The 22,451-nt window shown below is 42.2% G+C and overlaps 1 protein-coding gene across 3 annotated transcripts in view; it reads right to left on the reverse strand.

Annotated features, from left to right (window-relative positions):
• Positions 1–18,706, reverse strand: part of AIG1 (androgen induced 1) — a gene marked incomplete at its 5' end in the record, with an annotated part of 132,974 nt that extends 114,268 nt beyond the window's left edge. For all 3 annotated transcript variants that reach the window (XM_080616610.1, XM_080616611.1, XM_080616612.1), the window contains one exon: positions 18,566–18,706. In XM_080616610.1, coding sequence (XP_080472736.1) covers positions 18,566–18,706 — 141 coding nt within the window. The remainder of the gene's footprint in view (positions 1–18,565) is intronic.
• Positions 18,707–22,451: the final 3,745 nt, after the last annotated feature.

Here is a 22,451-nt window from a genome sequence, read left to right on the forward strand (position 1 = left end):
GGATGAACTAAGCAGTAGCACAGAGTCAAACAGCAGACATGAAAACTGACTCCCTGACTCTACAAGTTTGTTATTAAGGTTCGATCATGCCTTTTTGCTATTCTCCTAATAAATGACTTTGTATCTTCAGACTTTCTCTTTAGACCAGTTTTCTTTAATTAAGTCAAAGACCTTTTTAGACCAGATTGATACTAGCGAATTACTCAGAAAAGATTAATGTCATGCTCTTGGATGGGAATGTGAAAAATGTGCTCATAATAAACCATGCTTGGAAAACATTCTTGTGAGAAAAAGAATAAGCCATAAATCCTTATTGTCCCCAAAGAAAAGTGTTAATTAATGAGATTACTGAAAACCATAAATATAAATCTAAAGAAATATAAAACCCCAAAGAGGTCCTGAATTAATCAGACACATGTTCCACTTCGCCACATGAATACAATACTTTTTGTTGTATATCCCATGTTGGTCTTACCTTTATATTTAATCATAAGTACATATACACATACTCTCTCTCTCTCTCTCTCTCATGTACCTCACTGGGTTGGAGTTGGCATTGACCTTTTTTCCTGAAGGAAGGTGATGCACCCTGCAGCTATGATAGCTGGATGTCCTCACAGACTGCCCCGGCTCAGGGACTACAGCCTGCCATTACGAGGAGGGAGAGCAAGACTCACAGCCCAACCCCTGTGCAAAGGCTGGTGCCCAGGAACCCATAGGCAGAGTTTGGCTGGGAAGCCTCACCGATCTGCCCATTACTGCCCCATCTCCCCTGGAAAGAAGAAGGTGAGCTGCAAATGCGCCTCAGGCCAAGATGTGCCTGTGGGCCACCCCTCGAACATTGCTGCCAAACAGCAACAACAGAAGCAACAAAACAAGGACCCAAGGGACTTCAGGAAGGTTGCCCGAGAAACCAGTTCCTCTCCAAAGCATACACATAGCCACCTTAGCCCAGCTTTCGAGAAGGATCCTTCAGGCAGAAGAGTTCAGCTCAGGAAAACAGGGCCTTGATCTATGAAGGTCCAGGACTGTCAAAGCATACTTCCCTGCAATCTCCTTCACTTCAACTCACCGATTCTTTATGAACTTTCAAATAAATAATGAGTACTGGAGAAAAAGCTGTCCAGCAGAGTGAAGTAATAATACACAGACACGAAACACATTCCTCATTTCTCTCCCCATTCAACTCCGCAGCTACATGAAGAGTGTAGCACAGTAAACAAGCCTCCTCCTCCTCAACACACTTCAAGTCATTCTTCCCACACACAGCTGCCACTATCATGCATATTTCAAAGTCTCCATCTGGGCTTGACAACCGTACCTTCCTTTTTTCCAGCCAACAGAAATACACTTCCTACTTACACAGGCATGGATGATACCGCGCTGTTTATTTCAGAAGAAAAGCTGTTCCACAAGTAGGTCATGTGGATGGAAGCCCCCATGCTAACCTACATGTTCACTGTGGAGGTTAGAGCTACCCTACATTCCTTTTTCCCTCTTTCCATCTAGAATGAGGATTCATGGTACTTGTCCAGACTGCTGAATGCCCCATACTTCTGGATAAACACCTACTCCTCACACAGGGATTAACTTCACAGTATACACCCAGCAGGTTCAACATTTCCCAGATTCTTCATTTATGCTACATGTGCTACACAGTGCAGGTACACCTCCTTCTGCTCAGAAATATGGCAATAACCCCCACAGCTGTTGAAGACTGAGGTTATCCTGAACTCAGCATATACAGGGGCCAGTCTGAGGCCTCCTCTTTTTCTCCTGACGGTCAACTCGCCCTGCTGCAGCTACCCCACTTGATGCTCTGTTGCAGTAACCACCCATTCTGCCCCCACAACAGCAGCCTACATTCTACCATTTAAATAGCTGTGTCTCTTCCTTCCTTCCTTCCTCCCTCTTTTCCTCCCTCAGCAGCAGCGTGGACTCAATTCACTCTTCCTGTATCATCAAATACACCTTCCTACATCCATCATGCTAACAAGCACTCTGTCTCCCCCCATCTCTTGCTCTACAGCAGCTTGATAGGCACAGGCTGAGGACAGCATCTGCTGCAACACTAGGAAGAGCTGAGGCCAAGCTAGGCTAGGGCCTTATCTTAGAGAGCAGAAGAAGGTGGGGCCAAACCAGGAGCCAATTGCTCCTGCTTCGCCAAGGGGGGCAGCATGTGCATTCTTTCACACCTGACAGCAACGTCCATACACTTCCCATCTCCTTGCAGATAGCAGTCCCAGCAGGTGAGTCACTGGGTGAGATGGGACAGACTGGAAGTGATGTCTGAGTATCTGGACAACGCTGCTTTAATAGCAGTCTCAACTCCAGCCCCATGCCACACTGCCAAAAACTCTCAAAAGCTGAATCAGAGTAATCTATGGGCAGCCTCTGTCTCACAAATCATCTCATGGATCACCTGAGATTAACAATATTTTAACATATTGATTACATAACTAAGAGAATTCCTTTAGGATTTTAGTGACTACATATGTCCAGCCAACTTCAGTGTCTTGCATGCTGGGCTGGCATTTGGTTTGAATCACGCCCCTCTGCAGAGATGTTGTGAGGCTTAGTTTAGTATTTCCTAAGTCCTTTGGAATCTCGTAATAAAAGATCTCAAAATGCAATGGTACTACAAAGCAATTTTACTGTTAGTATGATACTTGCTACCAGGATTTACTAGTTTTGTCCTAAAGGGAAATCAGAAGATCTCCATCTACATGTGCATTGCTTCTTTCTTGGAAGATGGGAAACAAAGGAGATGGTATAAAAATAAGTATCCATAAAGAGAATGGACAAGAGCGGCTATTTGTAATAGGCAGTCTTCAGCTGTTTATTCTATTTACCTATGCCTTCTTTTGGGAAGACCACCAAGGAAGAAAACTCCAAACTCCAGTCTAAAGATCTTTCTGCCTAGAGTACTCATTCATTTTAGGTTATATGGACAGAGATGTGGCCTAGATCTTCTACCACTTTTCAGCTACTACTTGTCTTCCTACTTTAACAGCATTTCCAACAAACTGAGATATGGCCTTAATTTTCCTTAAGCTGATCATACAGGTTTTAAATTTTTTCTCTGATATTTGTCATACTGCTTTGGAGGTCACCCAGGCATTTTATGCAGACCTCTGGTACACTTAATCATTTCAGTGGCTTCCTGCAGTAAATCAGGAGACATTATATTAATAAAAGATGGGGCTGTTCCAGGTCTGATTCATAATGCTGAATCCCCGTCTACCTGGCTTTAAAAGAGTCCTTTAAAAAGGTCAGTTTACTCTATGGAATTCTAAATATCAAGGATATGCCTTCTCTCACACAAGATATACACACTTGAGACTAGCACCCTGAAAGGTACAAAAGACACTGAAGTGATTCAGAATGAGAACTCACGGCTGTCTGCACCACAATCTAGCCAAAGAGACCCCGTCTGAAAACACATGCACTTCTTCGTCTGGCAAACACTGTTTAGTAACATTCATTGAGCACAAGACCAATGGCAGGCAAAATACCAGGACTAAGAGGAAAAGACTGGACAAAAGTAGACTTTGCTTGTACTGTATTATTAATACTTGGTTAGTTCTTCAAAATACTTATTAATTCCTGCCATCAGCATGTATGTAATAAAAATAAATAAATAAATAAGAGATATATTAACCACTTGTTTTCTGGATCTGACATCACATCGCCTCCTGGCTTTTACTTTTGTATTTCGAATTCAAGTTTGCTTTCACTATCTCAGACAGCACAGCTATGATTCCTATGAAATAGGTATGAGTAAGTCACAACTTTCAGTATTATGTTGTTCTTGTGACATTGGTCTTGTCCTTGCTAAAGGAAAATAAAACAAGGTTTCAATTAGTACAGCTGGCAAAATATTTCTGAATAGCAATTTCTCACTGCAACAGCTGATTACTTTGTACTGTAATTTTGCCAAGTATCTTAATGAAGACAATCGAATGTTTTGTTTTCATTTGGTCAGTCCAACTGCACTGAAACCACGAATTTGAAATACTTTCTCTAAATCTTTTATTTTTTTCCCCCACAAGAAATTGTGAGGTTGACTTTTTCATCCCATCTGCAACAAGTTCATAATTTCTAAATATACAGTCACAGCAGAAGATGCATTGAAAAAAAAAGCCCACAAAAAAAAAAAACCAAACAAACAAAAACAAAACAAACAAAAAAAAAAACCCCACACTAAACCCTTCAATACTTTAGGGTCTTATCTTGCAATGCGCTGAAAACTCACATTGCACATTTCTATATTCTACTTCACATGTAGTATGTTGTGGATGCTGTGTATCACCCAGAAAAGGAAGTCTGACCTCAACTCCTGTGCAAACTAAGCAGAATGAATATGGGTAACACACAGACAATACCTTCCCATTAGCTGCCAGAAATGAATGCCAAAATACTTCTGTAGGTCAAGACCTTTGCAAGATCCAAAGGCCTTATGTGACTTTTATCACAAGGCAGTTGTGAGCACTGGTTCCAACAACATGCCACACAGATCAAACCCCTGCAAAAAAGTGGCATTGAGACCAAAGTGCTGCCATCAAAACACTGCACCTAGCCTGCAGCCCCCCCCTAAGCTGGTCACAGGAAAGCTAACAAGGCAGGCTATAGACCCTAGATGGGTTGTATGTTGAGCATTCCTTGTTTCAGTCACCACTTTATTATTTGGCTGACATATCTTAAAAGACATTCTTGAATGCATATCAACCTACTCCAGTCAGAATTTTATTTGTAGTGACTTACATTTTAGCAACCTGATTTTACAGTTCTGTTTCTGTATGCGTGTAATGGGCATGTGTTCAGCCCTAATACTAGTTGGACACGGGTGAACAGAGCCATGGCAGGCTCATCTCTCTGACAACTCCTAGCAAGAATGAACATGCTTCCATGTAGTTTTGAGGAGAAAGTTAACACTGTGAAATGCAGATCTCTCTCTTCCTCTACGTCTACATTGCAACTGGTGTATCTGTATGCACTCCCGATCTATGCACAAAAATATGCAGTACTTATGTATGTTCACATGAAAAATAAAACACAACCAGAAAGCTGCTTCTATTAATCATGGTAATAGCCAACAAGCTCAACAATGTTTAAAAATACTTTTGTTCATCTCACTGAATGCAGTAGGCTTCAAATCTCACGATGACTGCTATGAAAGAAGGTTTTTTACTCAGAAATATAAAATACAACTTTCATTTCAGTATCTCATTTAAAATACATAAATTACAAAACAAACCAACCAACGAAAGATTTCAAATGTCTGAATAAATACTGATTAATAATTCCATATATTATTTTGATTTTTCAACTTAAACATCAATTTCTGTCACAGACCTGCTCCGAGTTGGAAAAATTTATCATAAAAATTTGAATGGCAGACTACCAACAAGTGACAAGATTTTAAGACCATAATAAACATCAGGATCATGATCCATTATGCTTAACACTTATGGGAGGTTTGTTTCATGTAACCAGGATGCTTAAAAACTTGTTCTAAAACAGAAAGCAAAGATAAGAGTCTTATGTAACAACATTATTTCAGAGTGGCTTATTTAAGGCTATCACCACACCAGAATCAATCTCTTCTGATGGAAGATGACTGATTCTTCATTGCTTTGGGTCTACACAAGGTGCTTTAGAAACAGAACGACACCGAGTAGGCCTGGTATTTGGGAAGGACAGGGTGAGGAAGACAATATAAGACAATGACTGCACTGAGAAAAAAGACAATATGAGTGAATAGTGGGAAAAGAGTATAAGGAGTAAAGTGGGGATAAGAAAAGCAGCACTAGACAGGAAAACAGGCTTCTGGATGAGGACTGGGTGTGCAACTGGGATACAGAGCTCCAAGATCACGGAGACTATGCTGGGTAAGAAGAGATTAGAAGGAAGAGAGAAAGAGGTATCACACATGTGGGTTCCCATAGGGAAAAAAGGGTAGAAAATGCAGTGATAGCTAACAGCAACCTGTAACTGAGGAGCCTGACTGGGTGCACAAATGGATCAGGACAAAGCAGGAACACTTTCACGCCCAAAGCCAGTAGCAGATGCACAGAATCATCCCTTGCACACCTTCAAATACATTACTGTTTCGCTTATATCATGCTGCAGGTTAAAGAAGTTCAGATCTCACTGGTTCAAATCCCCAAAGTAACAAGAGGTCACTCCACCCTCTTCTAAAAAACATCTCATAATTTTAACACAGCCTCATAATTAATAGGGAAGAAAACAGCTTTGAATTAATTTGGCAATATTATTTTAGTAGCTTCTGCCCCAAAGGATGACAGAATGAAAATAAAACAGCCTGAAATGACATATGACTTCATAGTATAGAATACAATCTCTGGAAATTCAGAGGTGGCTAACTTCTGAAATTATACTGGCATTAAGTCAAGGAAGTTTGATTCTAATTTTCTGTAATCATATGTTAGAATTAGAAACATCATTAGCTTCTTAATAAATACAGGAATATCCCTTTCTAGCCATGGTAGGTCATGAGACAGCTGACCCAAAAGCTGTCTACTCTCTCTTGTTAGCTTTGACACTCAAAAACTTAACAGTGTCTGGTACCTCAAACCACTGTAATATTCTATCTATCTATAGTTCATTAATTAGTCACTTTAATTGACTTCAGTAGTAAAAGGCCAATTTACTCTTACATGTGCACAGCATTCGGAGAGGCTATAGAACAGAGTAGCTGTTATAACAGTTTGATATTTTCAAATTATATGCAGCATAGTAAATAACTGTCATGTCAAGCATGAACACAAAGATGCATGCTTGGAGGTACACCTCCAAACACCCCAAATCCCTTTCAGCCTCCTGAACGTCCAGTTTAACAGTGCAGTGCTGTGCAAAAGGTCCACACAGCAGAGGTTTCCTTCATGACTCATGCATTCTCAGGACTCACTTCCTAGGACCTACAGGAATGTACATAATTGTGTGCAATGCCCACACAGATTCATAGTTCTTGGAACACAGCTATAACAAGTAAACTCGGGTCAAGGAAGTTGTCACAGCATGGAGTTCCAATTTGTTTGCAAGCTTAAGTGAACAGCAAATGAAGACCTCTGCATCTGTCAGTGCATATGGCTTCTAACTAAGGACAAAGTTTTGCAAGCACCCTCCAATGACAAGAAGCGTGCTAAGCCAAACAAGTTCTGTGCAGGGAAGTGGTGCCATGCCACAAGTGTTTAGCGGTTCTGTATGGGGAAACTGAGTGGAAGGAAGAAAGAGGGAGAGCACAAGGAAGGGGAGGAAGTCTGAGGGAGCTAACACATGCTAGTTTAGCTCAGAAACACCAGCCACTTTGTATCTCTACCCTTGTGTTCCCTCACTTTGACCTCATTACCCAGCATTCAAATATCTTAATACCAGTTTGTCACAACAAAAGGCTGATGAGCATGGTGCACTCTCTCACCTACACACCTCATGTACAAAGTGCTGTCATCTATTGGATCTTCCTTTTCTCTTCCACCTTCTCTACTTGCTTCCTTTACAGAGCTAAGTCGGCGCAAGCACTGGACATGAACGATCTGCATCTTCTCTAGGGTCAGGCATACTGCTGCAGTGCCTCAGGATCACAGAGATGCTACTCTGAACATCAGCTGTATGAAATGATTCCACCACTTAAGCCACAAGCCTGTTAAGCATCTTAGAGAAAACATCCCTTTTGCATTCATTCATTTTATTAATTTATATAGCAACATTTAAAATCAGCAGTTTCTTTTTCTTCTTTTTGCATTTGATCAAGAACATTAGGAACATATGCCACTTGTGCTCTGCATGTTGAACTCCCACTCCTACTGAATTCTAATAATATTAGCAATAATAATAAATAACAATTTGCTACTTATGCGCTGCCAGAAGCAGAAGGCTTCAAGATAAAATATATGCAAATAGAGGAATAATAAAATAATAAAAAAAATAATTACCCTCAGGTACACAAAGAACCAGGTTTAAAAAAATGAAAATACAAATACAGACAGCACTGCCCAAAACAAAAAACGAGCCAATCAATTCTTAACCGAGTAAAACTGAAATTCTCTAAGTCACTGCACAACCAACTTAAACAGACAGAAGCATCTAGCAATATTTGTAGGGGTAAGATTCAGCTTCTGAAACTGTTTCGCTTAATTCATTGCAAAAACCCACCATCCTTTGTGCAACTATTAGCAAAGGATTTGACATTCTGCTCCCTCTTCACATTCTATTGTGATTTATCTTTCCCAGGTCGCTTAATATTCCGCTAGTAAAAACCCAGTGGAATTAGCTTTGTTTTAAGCTATACTGTAGGGAATCCTCAAGCACTTTCTAAAAAATAACCTGAGAGACAACTGTGGCAAAACTATCTGACCCATGTCAGTTGTACAGAGAACCAAGTGAAAATTAATATATAATTGCACCCTTTGGCAAGTATCACAGTATCACAGTATGCTAGAGATTGGAAGGGACCTCAAAAGATCATCTAGTCCAATCCCCCTGCCAGAGCAGGAACACCTAAATAAGGTTACATAGGAATGTGTCCAGGCGGGTTTTGAATGTCTCCAGAGAAGGAGACTCCACAACCCCCCTGGGCAGCCTGTTCCAGTGTTCCCTCACCCTCACTGAGAAGAAGTTTCTTCTCAAGTTGAAGTGGAACCTCTTGTGTTCCAGTTTATACCCATTACCCCTTGTCCTATCATTGTTTGCCACTGAGAAGAGCCTGGCTCCATCCTCGTGACACTCTCCCTTTATATATTTATATACACTAATAAGGTCACCCCTCAGTCTCCTCTTCTCCAAACTATAGAGACCCAGCTCCCTCAGTCTTTCCTCATAAGGGAGATGTTCCACTCCCTTAATCATCTTAGTTGCCCTGCGCTGGACTCTCTCCAGCAGGTCCCTGTCCTTCTTGAACTGAGGGGCCCAGAACTGGACACAATATTCCAGATGCGGTCTCACCAGGCCAGAGTAGAGGGGAAGGAGGACCTCTCTCGACCTACTGACCACCCCCCTTCTAATACACCCCAGGATGCCACTGGCCTTCTTGGCCACAAGGGCACAGTGTTGGCTCATGGTCATCCTGCCCTCCACTAAGACCCCCAGGTCCCTCTCCCCTACACCGCTCTCTAACAGGTCGTTCCCCAACCTATACTGGAACCTGGGGTTGTTCCTGCCCAGATGCAGGACTCTACAATTTCCCTGGTTATATTTCATCAAGTTATTCCCTGCCCAACTCTCCAGCCTGTCCAGGTCTCGCTGGATGGCAGCACAGCCTTCTGGCGTGTCAGCCACTCCTCCCAGCTTAGTGTCATCAGCAAACTTGCTGACAGTACACTCAATTCCCTCATATAAATCGTTGATGAATATATTAAATAATACTGGTCCCAATACTGACCCTTGAGGCACTCCACTAGATACAGGCCTCCAACTAGACTCCGCCCCATAGACTACAACTCTCTGGCTTCTCTCCTTCAGCCAGTTCGCAGTCCACCTCACTACCTGATCATCCATGCCACACTTCCTCAGTTTAGCTATGAGGAAGCTGTGGGAGACTGTGTCCAATGCTTTGCTGAAGTCAAGGTAGACCACATCCACTGCTCTGCCATAATCCATCCACAATGTTATTTCCTCATAAAAGGCTACGAGGTTGGTCAAGCATGACTTCCCCTTGGTAAAGCCATGTTGACTGCCCCTCATAACCCTCTTATCCTTGACATGCCTTAAGATGGCACCAAGGATAAGGTGTTCCATCACTTTCCCAGGGATGGAGGTGAGGCTGACCGGTCTATAGTTAACCGGGTTCTCCTTCTTGCCTTTTTTGAAGACTGGAGTGACATTTGCTTTCCTCCAGTTCTCAGGCACTTCTCCCGTTTCCCAAGACTTGGTAAAGATGATGGAGAGTGGTCTAGCAATGACTTCCGCCAGTTCCCTCAGCACCCGCGGGTGCATCCCATCTAGACCCATGGATTTATGGATGTCCAGGTTGCTCAACTGGTCTCTAACCCATTCCTCATCGACTAACGCAAACTGCTCCATTGACCTGACTTCATCTGAGGTCTCAGGAGTACAGGGCTCTTCAGGACTGCCTCCGGCAGAGTAGACAGAGACAAAGAAGGCATTCAACAACTCTGCCATCTCTGTATCTTCTGTCACCAGGGCACCCATCCCGTTCACCAATGGGCCTACCTTGCCTCTGGTGTTAGTTTTATCAGCTATGTATTTGCAAAAGCTCTTTCTGCTGTTCTTGACCCCTCTTGCCAGATTTAATTCTAAGGAGGCCTTAGCCATCCTAGCTGCCTTCCTACATCCTCTAGCAGCAGCCTTATATTCCTCCCAAGTGGCCAGCCCCTCCTTCCATGACCTGTAAACTCTCAAAGTATTTGTTTGGAAATTGTACTGTAAACAGGATGCCTTTAAGGGCAGTGGCAAGACAAGGTGTTCAGGGAATGAAACTAGAGGCATTCAAATTTTGCTTTCAAGATTGAGGGAAAAATCACACAGACTTAATTAAGTTGCCAGAAAGAGCCTTCATACAAATAAAACCAGGCTCTGATTTTCTCCCAGCATTGCACAAGAGCTTAACATGTTTCCAATCAACAGAATATCTAAGTTTTGTAGTATATTACAAAATAACCCAACAAGCAACACCAACAATACGTCATGAGAGTGTAAAATATCCTGAGATAACTGGCAAAATGCTGATGAAAAGCCTCATGTATAATCACAGTTCCAACTGGGGATGGACTTGTTTTTAAGTCTTACTAAAACATGCTTATAAATTTACTTCAGTTTCCTCCTCTCTGAAAAGGCTTGAAGTTTTATTTCAGCTTCCAACTGATTCTGCTTTTCCTCCAGACTTCAGTTAACTTTTGCATCCACTAAAGTTAAACACAGCTTTTTCAGTGGTAGCAAACATAACTATGTTGAATTGAAAAAATCTTGCATCATACACAGTAAGTGCAATAGAAAAAATGCCATAAGGCTTTCCACATTAATAACAAATTCAGAGCTTTGGAAAATATGGCATGCGGAAAATGTAGGTATTCAAATAAATTCAGGCGAGTAAGACAAAATTTGAAAAAGCTTTAATTAGAAGGAAGCAAGCTTTTCATATTCACCCATTCAAAGAGTTAACAAGGAGTTTCTCCATCACTTTGGCCTTCAAAATAAGCCAAGGCATTGCCAATTTTATTTCTGCCTCATATGTTATACATATATAGAGGGGCCTACAAGGAGGCTGGGGAGGGACTCTTCATTAGGGACTACAGCGATAGGACAAGGGCCAATCGGTTCAAACTTAAACAGGGGAAATTTAGGTTAGACATAAGGAAGAAGTTCTTTACTGTGAGGTTGGTGAGGCACTGGAATGGGTTGCCCAAGGAAGTTGTGAATGTTCCATCCCTGGCAGCTTTCAGGGCTAAGTTGGACAGAGTCTTGGGTGAGGTGTCCCTGCCCATGGCAGGGGGGTTGGAACTTGACGACCTAAAGGTCCTTTCCAACCCTAACTATTCTATGATTCTATATAACCTGAAAATGCAAGGTCAGAAGAGCAGGCCTTAGATTCAGATACTTAAAAGAAAAAACCTACATTGAGAGGAAACTGATGTTTATCTAAAATGTGTATTGTGAGCAATAACATCACTTTTGTTTCAAATACAGAAACGTCCAATGTGAACTTATTACACACCGGTATCTGTTTCACTGTTGAATTACGCAGAAAACATCCAAACCTGCCACTGGTGTTGGTCTTTTTAACATTTACTGACCAGAGTTGCATTAGCAATTAAAACTCCAAATGTCAAGGAATTCCCCACCCATGCTGAGTTCCTCCCAACATCAGACTCTGTATTAAAGTAGCACAATTAGAAAAATGGGTTCTAAATACTGCATTAGGATAGGCAGGCTCTGACAATTCCAATTGTTAGATATGGAAAGTTGCAGCACAGAAAATACTGCATGTAAGGGAAAGAATCAGATTTTTTTTTTCTATTGTTTTGTCCAGGTAAATATACACTTGGCATAATTCCTTGTGACGAATCTACACTACAGCATGTTTAACACACTGCAGAATTGCCTATTTTTTCAACTTTGTTTTATTACATTTTATTGTGGTTTTACTTTGTTCAAATCTGCAAACTTCTGCGGAATGTCAGGGTTTTTCATAAAGGGTTTTATTTTTATTTGCAGCTTTAAACAACTTCATATTTTGTTGTATGGTAGCATACTGGCACATTTGAAATTTCCATCACACCGACAATAAAACATTTTTATCATGTGAATGTTTTCCCATTTTCAGATAGGAATGTTCAAGTTCCTCAGGGGGGAGTGGGTTCAGCCTAAGGACAAAACAAGCATCTACCCACATGGATTTCTACCCTAGAAGTCTTTGTACATCCTCAATTTAATATAACTGCAAAGATTCAAGTGAAATTTTATTTGTATTAATTTTTTTTTTAATTTAAAACACTAAGTTTGCAATTTTCTGTATTAGTTAACAATACCATTTGATATGTTGTATAGATCTTTATGACAACTTAAAATGGTTGATCTTGCAAGATTAACTTCTTGCATAAGCTTACATGGCCTCATTAAGATAATACAACTCTACTTATATGGTCAAAAATACATTGATTTGTTATATACTTATATTCATAACAAATTAGGCAGCTTAGAACCCCAACTTTGAATTCAGCATAGAACTACATGTGTTGTCCTTGTTTAAACTAACGGTTTAAAATAATTAACAATTTTGTCATATAGAGGCATATAAGATTACCCGAGTTATCCATACCATTATAATAATATTGTGAAGAAAATCATTCAACTATAATACAACATAAACGGGACTTTTTTTGAAGGGGAACAGAAAGACTAGTAAACTAACTTGTTGAAGTCGTCATCATCTGAAACTATTGGCAAAACTCTGCAGACTTCACACTGGCTTAAAACACAGCACTGTTACCTATCACTTACATACTTACATACTCCAAGTTATAAAATAATATTACCAACATTAGTTAAATCTATCATCATAGTAAGTGATCCCAATTTGTCCTCTCTTCCACCCTCCTCCTTTCTCTTGCCAACCCTACTGCCAACACAAATATTTCAAGACAGCCATAACTTTCCTGAGAATTCCCCAATTAAATGTTCAGCATATTCAAGTCCAATTGTAAAATAAAGAATGCTAATGCAATGTGAAAATGGAACTCCTCAATGTAGTGCTCAAATTCCACTCAATTTGTAATATCGCTACCAAAAGCAAATGCAAAACATTGGGTCTATGAAAAAGAAACGGTGATACTATTACATTTTTAGTACTACATTGATGGCACTATACATAATTGTTTCTCTGAGCTGTGTACAGCCTAAGAGGGAAAAAGAAAGCTCTATAACACACACTTATTAAAAGGCTCCCTTACATACACTGTTGCCTTTTCTCTCAAAATACATTAAGCACCATTAAGAAACCTCACCTTGTTATTCCTCAAAAAGCAGTCCCTTTCTTTCTCTGTAAACTGATAAACAGTCCATTGACTGTATTCTCTGTTATAGTACAAACACTGAGATATTTAGACATGGTGATGAATTACTACTGGAAATAATACATAATAATATTTTACACTTCTATAATCTTTCACCCAGAAGTCATAAAACACTTTATGTAACTTTAAGTAACTTTTTAAGTAACTTTAGGTAACTTTACAGATGATGAAAGACAACAGCAGAAGGTGAAATTCATTTTTCTAAAGGAAATCCTGGAAAAGAGTCATAGTTATATTCAACACAGCATGGAACATGTTTTCACTTTTGTCCTGTGTTGTGGTAAGCTTAACGTATGCAGCTAACAAAACTTGCTCAACTTCAGCTACTGCACCAACAGCAGTTTATTGTTCCTTAATTTCGAATCTCCTAGCCTCTGACATTTTTTGGTCATTTTATTTCCTATCAGCATGACTAAATCCAAATTGGGCACAAATCACCTACAATCTTAGCCATGTTTTGCTAAGATGCTATCCTTTTCTGTTGTCTAGTAACTGTATCTCACATAATTTAATAATTGATTAAATACTCTAAATAAGTAAATGACAAATTAGCAATTGTAGTTTCCAAGTCCTATTGTCAACATGCCTCTCTGAAATTTTCCCAAGACAAGAAATAAACTAAGTTCTGATGACTCACTGAAACCTAATGAAACTAAATCTAAAAGCATTTTCTGCTAAACAAATACAACATGTACTGGCAAAAAATGTGCTGGGAACAGACTTTATACCTGCCTTTTGTAGAACTCAATCTGCCAGACAACATATAAAAGTACATACACAGACATCCTGCTATTTCTTTCAAGAGAATAGTAAAAGTATAAGGCCAGAGAGATTTATACATGAGCAAAATCAGTTCCTCTCTAGCTTTGGCTGCCTGACTCAAGTCATATTAATACCCACAATCACATTCTGTTATCCAAAATAGGACCATTAAACACAATCATAAAACATTACACTTCAGACTGCCTCCAAAAATCTATCCTTGCTTTTTGTCTCTGTAACTACCCTGTTCAGCCTACCAGAGAGACTTTAAACAAAAAAATCAGTGTTTTGTTAATGCATGTGTACGTATGTGCAATAGTATCTCGGTTTACTCTAGCTTCTTTGAGGAGTAAGGTTTTCACAGAAACTGCACAATGAAAAGTAGAAGCTATTTAGATCAGCACATCCCTTATTAATGAAATACTTATTTTAACTTTGAGCTACTTTTCTGTTAATTATCACAAACAACCAAACACAGAAACTAGAACCAGTCTTCTTAGGACACCCACAGGCTCTGCTATATTCCAGAATGCAAATTCTACTTATTTTTGCCTCCTCTCAAAACAACAGAGAGCCAAGAGAAACTGAGGAACAAAACTTAACCCCTGAAACAGAAAAATCCTGCCATTTTAGACAAGTTGGTGCAACAGATCCCTCAGCACAGGTGTATTTATTTATAAAGGCAGGTGTGTGATTGCAGTGATATGCAGGATAATCTAGTTATCTTTAATTCAAGTACCAGCATCTTTAATTCAGCTACTTCAAGTACTTACAGAACCGAACAAAGAGTGGTACAAGTACAAAAAATTTTTGAGAGACTTACATAGCTGACAAACTTGTTTCAAAGAATCACTTTGTACTGGCACCATTTTCACCCTAATTTAACTTTCAACTCTGAGGCCCAACAATGAATTTATGGGGTGTGGTGCAGGAAAGTGCAGTCCTGCACCATCCCACTACTAAAAGCGGGAAATATTGAATCTGAGTCTACCAAAGGCAGCTATACACAAAATTTTAGGTACATCTCTCAAAATATCCCAACTGAATCCATGCCTTTGCCATTTTCATAACAGCTAACTTTGGGGCTTGGTTTGTGTTGTGAGGATAAAGGAAATAAACATGTCGTAGTTTTGAACTAGCCTGAATGTTCAGTGCAATGATTTGATCTGCTGGGCTCACCGATGGATCTTGGCAGCAACTCTTCACCTCTTTTCCTCTCAGTTTCCCACTCTATAAATGACCAAAAGGATACTGCCCTCTTTTCTGAAGTGTTCTGGAATCCACAGGTACTAGGCAGATATTTTTACCATGTTTTGAGTAACTTTGGAGAGAGTAACCAGGGAGAAAGTCTGAAGTGAAGAAATGACTGTTAGTAGCAACAGTAAGAAGCATCACCAGTGTAACAGCAAAACATACTGCCAGTACATTACTTCATAAACCAGAAGAATATTCCATTGACATGGGTATTTTAGGGAATGTTGCAATATATTCACAACTGTAAAAAAGAGTCAGTCATCAGAGTGACTGCAGTTAAAAGAAGTCATCAGTTGTGCTTCTATTCTTTCTTAATTCAAGGACAGGAGAGATTAAGCATGAATACTGGCATCCAAGAAAGTCTTACTTAGGTATGAACACTCAAAATATTATGGATGGACAGGGCTGTTACAGTCTGCAGATGAGTATTAAACAACTTCCTCATCATGCTCAACTTCTGTAAACAGTGTGAGCGCTGTAAATCTAATGTTCAGATTAATGCATACATTTAGAATACTTTACTGTCTTATGCTTTAAAGTCCAAACAACTGGTTTTTCATAATTCAATTCAACATTGTATCACCTGCAGGTAACTGTAAGTCATTTCACACAGAACCTCTGCAAAGCCAGCTACCTGAATCTCCAAGACATTTACTGATACTGAAAAGCAATGTCCCTTCACAAATGGACAGAAGAAAAAAAAAAATCCAAGTAAGTTTTCAGATTCATAAACTCACTTTTCTCAAGAACTGGTAGCAGGCTTTGGAAATAGAATTTCTACGTGCTTCTGTGATGTCAAAGATGAAAATTCTGCTTATGGAGGTACAATCTGTAGCAAGAACATCCATCTGCCAAGACTCTGGCATTGACAATATTTTGTCTAGACAGCCTTTGAATGTGACTGACACAGGAGCACTGCACATGGCTGAGGAAACTGAAACTTATGGAAGAGCTTTTGAAGACTTTGTCAACAAAGAGTATTTTAGAAATGTGCCTATCATCCTCCAACCATGCCTCCTGGTATCGTCCTCAGGACCCTAACAGCTTTTGGTTCTCCAAGTCTCCCATTTGTCCCAGGAAACAGAAAGACAGACTTGCTTAGATGAGATGCTACAAGCGCCATTTGGACGTAAGTAAAAATTGTCAACAAGTGAGAGGTCTATGTGCTGACCAGTCACTGAGAAAGGCATCTAAGTCATTTAAACGTGTGTTATTTGGAAGGATTGAAGACAGTAAGGAATTGCTAACCTTTTTCTCAACTACTGGACTTGACTATGAGAAACATGTGACAACTATTAGCTAAAAGACAGAAATTACTAGCTGCAGTTGATAACTCTTCCAGACATTTCAGAAAGCACTACATATTCACCCTGACCTTTTGGACCATGATAGAGGTAGCCTGAACCATGTGCATGCTTTGCTGGGAAAGTCCACATGAACTTGCCACAGAGAGCAGGCTGTAAATTTTTGGAAATTATAAATATCATGTACTGTCAAAAGTTATTTTCACTGTATGACACCCACAGTTCAGTTAATCCTCAAGCAACTGTCAGGGCTAGGATAACAGAGAAAAAAGTGAAGGGAACTCAAAGACAAGATCATCGACTTTTAGCTTTAGTTGTTTCACTTCCAATTCAACTGCCACTAAAGTCAACAGCTCCCCCTGAACTTAAAGAGACTTGACACTAACTTCTTTCAATTAATGTTACTAACAGTACTGCTCAGCAGCCCAAAAGGAAGAAAAAAAAAATCAGATTCTAGTTTGCCTCCCAGAAAAACATCAGGCCATAAGATGCCCTTTCACAAACTACATTAAAAACACTAGTTATGGCTGTGGATCATCGGAGATCTAGCCACTTTTTGGCACCCAACACAAACATTATCCCAGCTAAATAAAGAATATGATAAGTTCTTCTCCTCAAATAAAATATGGACCTCAGTGAACCTTAGCTTAACCCCGATGCAAAAATTTGCACACTTGACCTGCCAGGTTAATAGTGACTGGGTTTCGTCTCCAAACTCACAAACTCAACCTACTGATCAGACATGAAGTCTGTAAGCAACAGCAGCAAAACTTACAAATCTGCAATGAGGTTCTGAGAGAGGTTTTATCACTGAGAAGCACTGAAATACTGTCATTTTGGGACTTCTTCCGTAACTCTATACGAACTGCAAGGTTTCTCACCTATCTACACTGTGGACTAAAAGAAAACCTGGTTTGATCAAGGTACAAGGTCAAAGTTGGCTATCATACTGCTGACTCAGAAACCAAGTTTCTCCTCCCATCCCCTCTCCTCCCACCTACACTGTGGGATCACTGTTGTGGAGGCAGCAAGGCTAGGAAGCTCCAGGCAAAACCAGGCCTTGGCCAGTGCCTGGTGTTTTGAAGTAGGCCAGCATGCTCCTGATTGTTCCAGATCTAGATCCTTATGAAAAGTGAAATTAAACATGTTTTGTTTTGAGGCTCGGTTATGGATCTGCAACCAAAGCTAACTGGGGCCGGCAAGTTGAACTGCCCAACACTTTTTGTGTCACTCACGCACTCGCACCTGCCAGGGATGGATTCCTCAGAAGGGCCGATGGGAGGGAGGCATGTTTTCTATTTTGACGGCACACGGGGGCCAAATGCTAGGACTAGCACGTTCTGGTGTTTACTGTCAGCCATTTAAAAAGGTGAAACACAGCATGAGCACTGAGGTGACGGCGTTTGGTTCACCTTACCCACAGCCGCTCAAAGGCAGCAGCTGCCCCTCGTCTTTGTCTGTGTCTTTCTCCGTTCAAACCACCCGGCTCCGCTGCCGCGGCGTCACGGCCAGCCCTGGAGTCACAACACGTCGCCGTCCCCGCTTTAAGGTCACCTCATGGCGCTGCCGTCGAGCAGGGCCGCCCCCGCAGCCCGCGATGCGCCCGGCCCGCTCCCGCGCGGTGCCGCGGTCACTCAACGGGCAGCCTGAGGGAGGGGGCAGGGCCACGGGCGTCGGAACCGGGGGAACACTTACCAGGTCTATGAAGGTCAGAAATTTCCAGCTGCCTCCATAGGTCTGATGCGCGGGCATGTCAATGGCCTTGTAATTGCACAGGATGGAGCAATAGGACAGGAGAATGGCGGCGCGCAGCACCTGGCAGGGAACCAGCGCCATGTTGCACACTGCGCCGGGGCGGCCTCAGCGGCTGGCTGCGAGCCAGAGCGGGGTGCACTTCGGCGGGTGTGCGCGTGTGAGCGCCGGTGTGTGCGCGACCGCGCGGGCGGGACTCCGGGCACCCCTGCGCAGAGCGTTTGGCCCCGGACGGGGCGGGGCGGAGGGGCCGTGCCGTGCGGCGGCGGGTGGCAGCGGCGAGGGGCAGGCGGGGTTCGTTGCGCGGCAGGCGGCGGCGGTGCCGGCAGCAGCGTGATTCCCGGGCTCGGCGCGCTCCCGAGCTGCAGCTCCGCCGCCGGGCTAGACGAGGGAGGCCGTGCCGTTCCCCAGGGAGCGGAGGGGCATGCCTCGCACCTCCCGTCGTCCTCAGCTCCTGCGCCCTTAGTGCCCCGCGGGCTAGCAGGTGCGGGGTGGGGGCTGCGGCTGTGCCCGAGGGTCCCGCGTCCCTCAGGCGCGCTGTCGCCAGGGGAACACGAAGGCGAGCGCGGGCGCTAGGTTACTCGCAGGACCTGTTTGCCCGCGTTTTCACGCGAAAACCACAACGCACCAGCAGTGACGGCTTTTAGTTGGTGTATGGTGGAAGCCTGTGAACCCGCCTGCGTGGCGGCCCCGCGGCAGTGCCCGCCCGCCAGCCGGTCCTGCCGGGGGTAGACAGCGGGCGAGGCACAGGGCCCGGCGGCCGTTGCCGCGGCCCAGGGCGCACAGCTCCCCAGGCCACCAGCTATCCGCGCCGGAGCCAATGGGCTGCGCGCTGCCGGAGAGCGGCGGCTGTTGGAGCAGGTGTCACCGCCCCGCGGGGTCGTGTGAGGCGGCCGCGGGGGGAGGCTGTGGGGCGCAGCCAGGGTGAACCGAGGCTATGGCCCTACCCTTTCTGTGCGCTGTCCGTACGGCTACCCCGCCGCAGAGAGACTGCATTTGTCCTTTCCCCTATTTCTGAGGTACAGTCACGTCCTCGGTGTTCCCTTTCGTCACACGATTGCTAGAAGTGCGCTTTGCAATACCTGCAACCACTGTAAGAAGGGGACCACGTTATCCCTGGATTAAAGTGTTGGGTGGAGTATCAACACTGGAATGACCATTCCAGTCAGCAGGAGGTTAGTCACCAAAGGGATCCTTGAGGTTAGGAGCAACTGGGGGAGGGTTTCGTGCTTGGACTTCCACACACTGAAAAGGAAAGGGTCTCAAAGTGCTGGGCTGCAGGGTAAATACTAAGTTGCTCCATCATCTGGAAAAGTTAGTTTAAAGGGAAAAGAAAAACTAAGCACAAGCAGTGATGTCTGGGCTTGGATCGACAAACCACTTCTATAAACACCATCTCCCATACATCTGCCTTTTGAAATAAATATTTGAACTGTAAAGTGCTTCATCATAGTTAAGCTACTGGAAGCCAGAAAGAATCTACAACTGTGCAACGCATGCCCTGCTTTAATTCCATTACATGGAGTCAAAACCTCTTCTTCTGGTCTACACTGTGCTGAAGTTCTGCAAAAATAAAGGGCGTTTAAGAGAACATGTACTAGCAGCTATCCTAGATGCACAGCTTAAGATGTCTGTTTATGCAGAGGAATAGTATGTGAGGCATGGACAAAGAATCCTCTAAGAGCATGAATTTCCTACTGGATCCTTCAGGTTATTTTACCTATCAGTTCACAGCCCCAGCAAGCACATAGGGTAATCAGACCCTTGTGTTGTTTGTGGCACATTTAACTTAATACTTATGTTGTCTATGTGTCTTATCTATTTAGATTAGATAATTAGGAAGAAATTCTTTATGTGAGGATGGTGAGGCACTGGAACAGGTTGCTCAGAGAAGTTATGTGTTCCTGGAAGTGTTCAAGGCCAGGCTGGATGGGGCTTCGAGCAACCTAGTCTAGTGGAAGGTGTCCCTCTGCCCATGGCAGGAGGGTTGGAACTAAGTGATCATTAAGGTCCTTTCCAACTCAAACCATTCTATGATTCTAAGTCTTATAGGTTAAAAGGGTTTGATCTCATTGCAGTCTCAAGGTGCAGTGTAAGAGGTGTGTGAGTGAAATGCAATGGTCTGCAATACAGTGAGACCAGCCTAACAACATTAAGAATATGACTCAATGCAAGTGGATCTGTAAAGCAGCACAATTGCTGCTGAGGACCTGATGTGTGTATGGCATGTATTGCAGGAGATTTCAAATCAGAATAGTTCTTCTCTGTACTTGTGGATTGAATATTCATTAGTGACTGGTGTGCCACTAATGAATATGTGTGGTGAGACACATCTTCTGTTTTGGTTTTATACAAAAGGAGTCCAGCTTGCTTTCTGAAAGTGTGTAAAGTTATAAACCAGAACACAGTATCAGTCCAGATGATCAGGAGGTTTACTTCTAAGATACACTTGTCATCTGCACCTTAGTGCTACTGTAGAGGCAGCCTTAGTGTGCAAGTCTTGCTGGACTTGAGCTTCGTAAGCTCCCCAAAGGCAAGTTACTCTGTGCAGAGCTTGTCAGCACAACTGACTACATACCTATGCACACCTTTGTGTCTTGTGATCAGCCTCTGACAGAAAGAATTTGGGGCTAAGCCTTAGGCAGTCTGTTGCCTACTTTTTGAACTGCACCTCCTCCTATGATGTACAGGAGCTCGCTCCTTAGGTCACCTCTATGTCAGTAATAAGGCACTACAGACATTAACACTGAATATAACGATAACCACCATTCTCTGTTTGCCTTTTAGTCATACGTATTCAAATATCTTTCAGGGTTATGGTACCCGCAAAACTTTAAAAAAAGTGAAACACGACCCAGGCTTTTTGGAGATCCATTTGAACTCTTTTCAGTTCTACTCTCAACTCCTCCATAGAAATCTCAGCGAAGCCCACAGAAAATCTTAACCTCATACAAAGAAATACTTTCACTCAGCCTTGTAAGCCAAGGTGAAAGTCTAAATGAAGCAGAATGTATAAACAGGCTTGTTCCCTGTTCTTTTTCCCTTCAGTCAAGACGATCTCAAGGCAGGCTAACTAACATGCCAGGCTCAGCCAAGCTTCTTCGTGGTCAAAGACTCTTCTTTATTACACATTTCTAGACCTTTGAAAGGAAATGTAACTCCCTTGTGGGTGGGTCCTTTGTGTCTGTGTCCTGTCTAAAGAAGTATCTGTTGAATCTCTGCACAGTATTATAATAAGGACTAATGAGATTGTAGGCTGCCATTAGCCTTTATGGGCTACTGTGGACTTTGTACTCCCTGTCTATTGAACGACAAGCAGCGAAGTCTTTTGTGACTGGTTGAAATGGGTTTGCAGAGGATTTTATTTTCCTTTGGATTGGTCTTAATTTTTTTTTTCAGCAAAGTAAAAATGAGATATTTACAAATCTGTCCTTTATAATGCTATGTGAATGCAATTTTGGTAGTTATGAATGGTTTTTGGTACTTAGTAAAATGTTTACATTTTGGGGTTTTGTTTGAATGCATAAATCATAGTAAGGTAGACAATAAACATGTAAAACATGTAAAACCAGATCCTGATGTTTAAATATTTGTATGTACATTGTGAAAAACCTCAACTCAATTTCCATTAGCCACATACTGTAAATTTGTTTGATAGTGAGAGTTTGACGTAGGTCATACTTGTCATTCAGTAGAGATGAGCAATGGCTTTAGATGGAAGAGTCCAAAGCACTGGTATGTCTGGGATGGAAGACATTAATAAATGCTACTGGGGCTAGGGGAAAGCAAGTTGCCTAAAAGCCTGTGAGAGAACAAAGTGGAAAAAAAG

The sequence above is a fragment of the Psittacula echo genome (assembly GCF_963264785.1).
Source record: "Psittacula echo genome assembly, chromosome: 4".
Classification (NCBI taxonomy): domain Eukaryota; kingdom Metazoa; phylum Chordata; class Aves; order Psittaciformes; family Psittacidae; genus Psittacula; species Psittacula echo.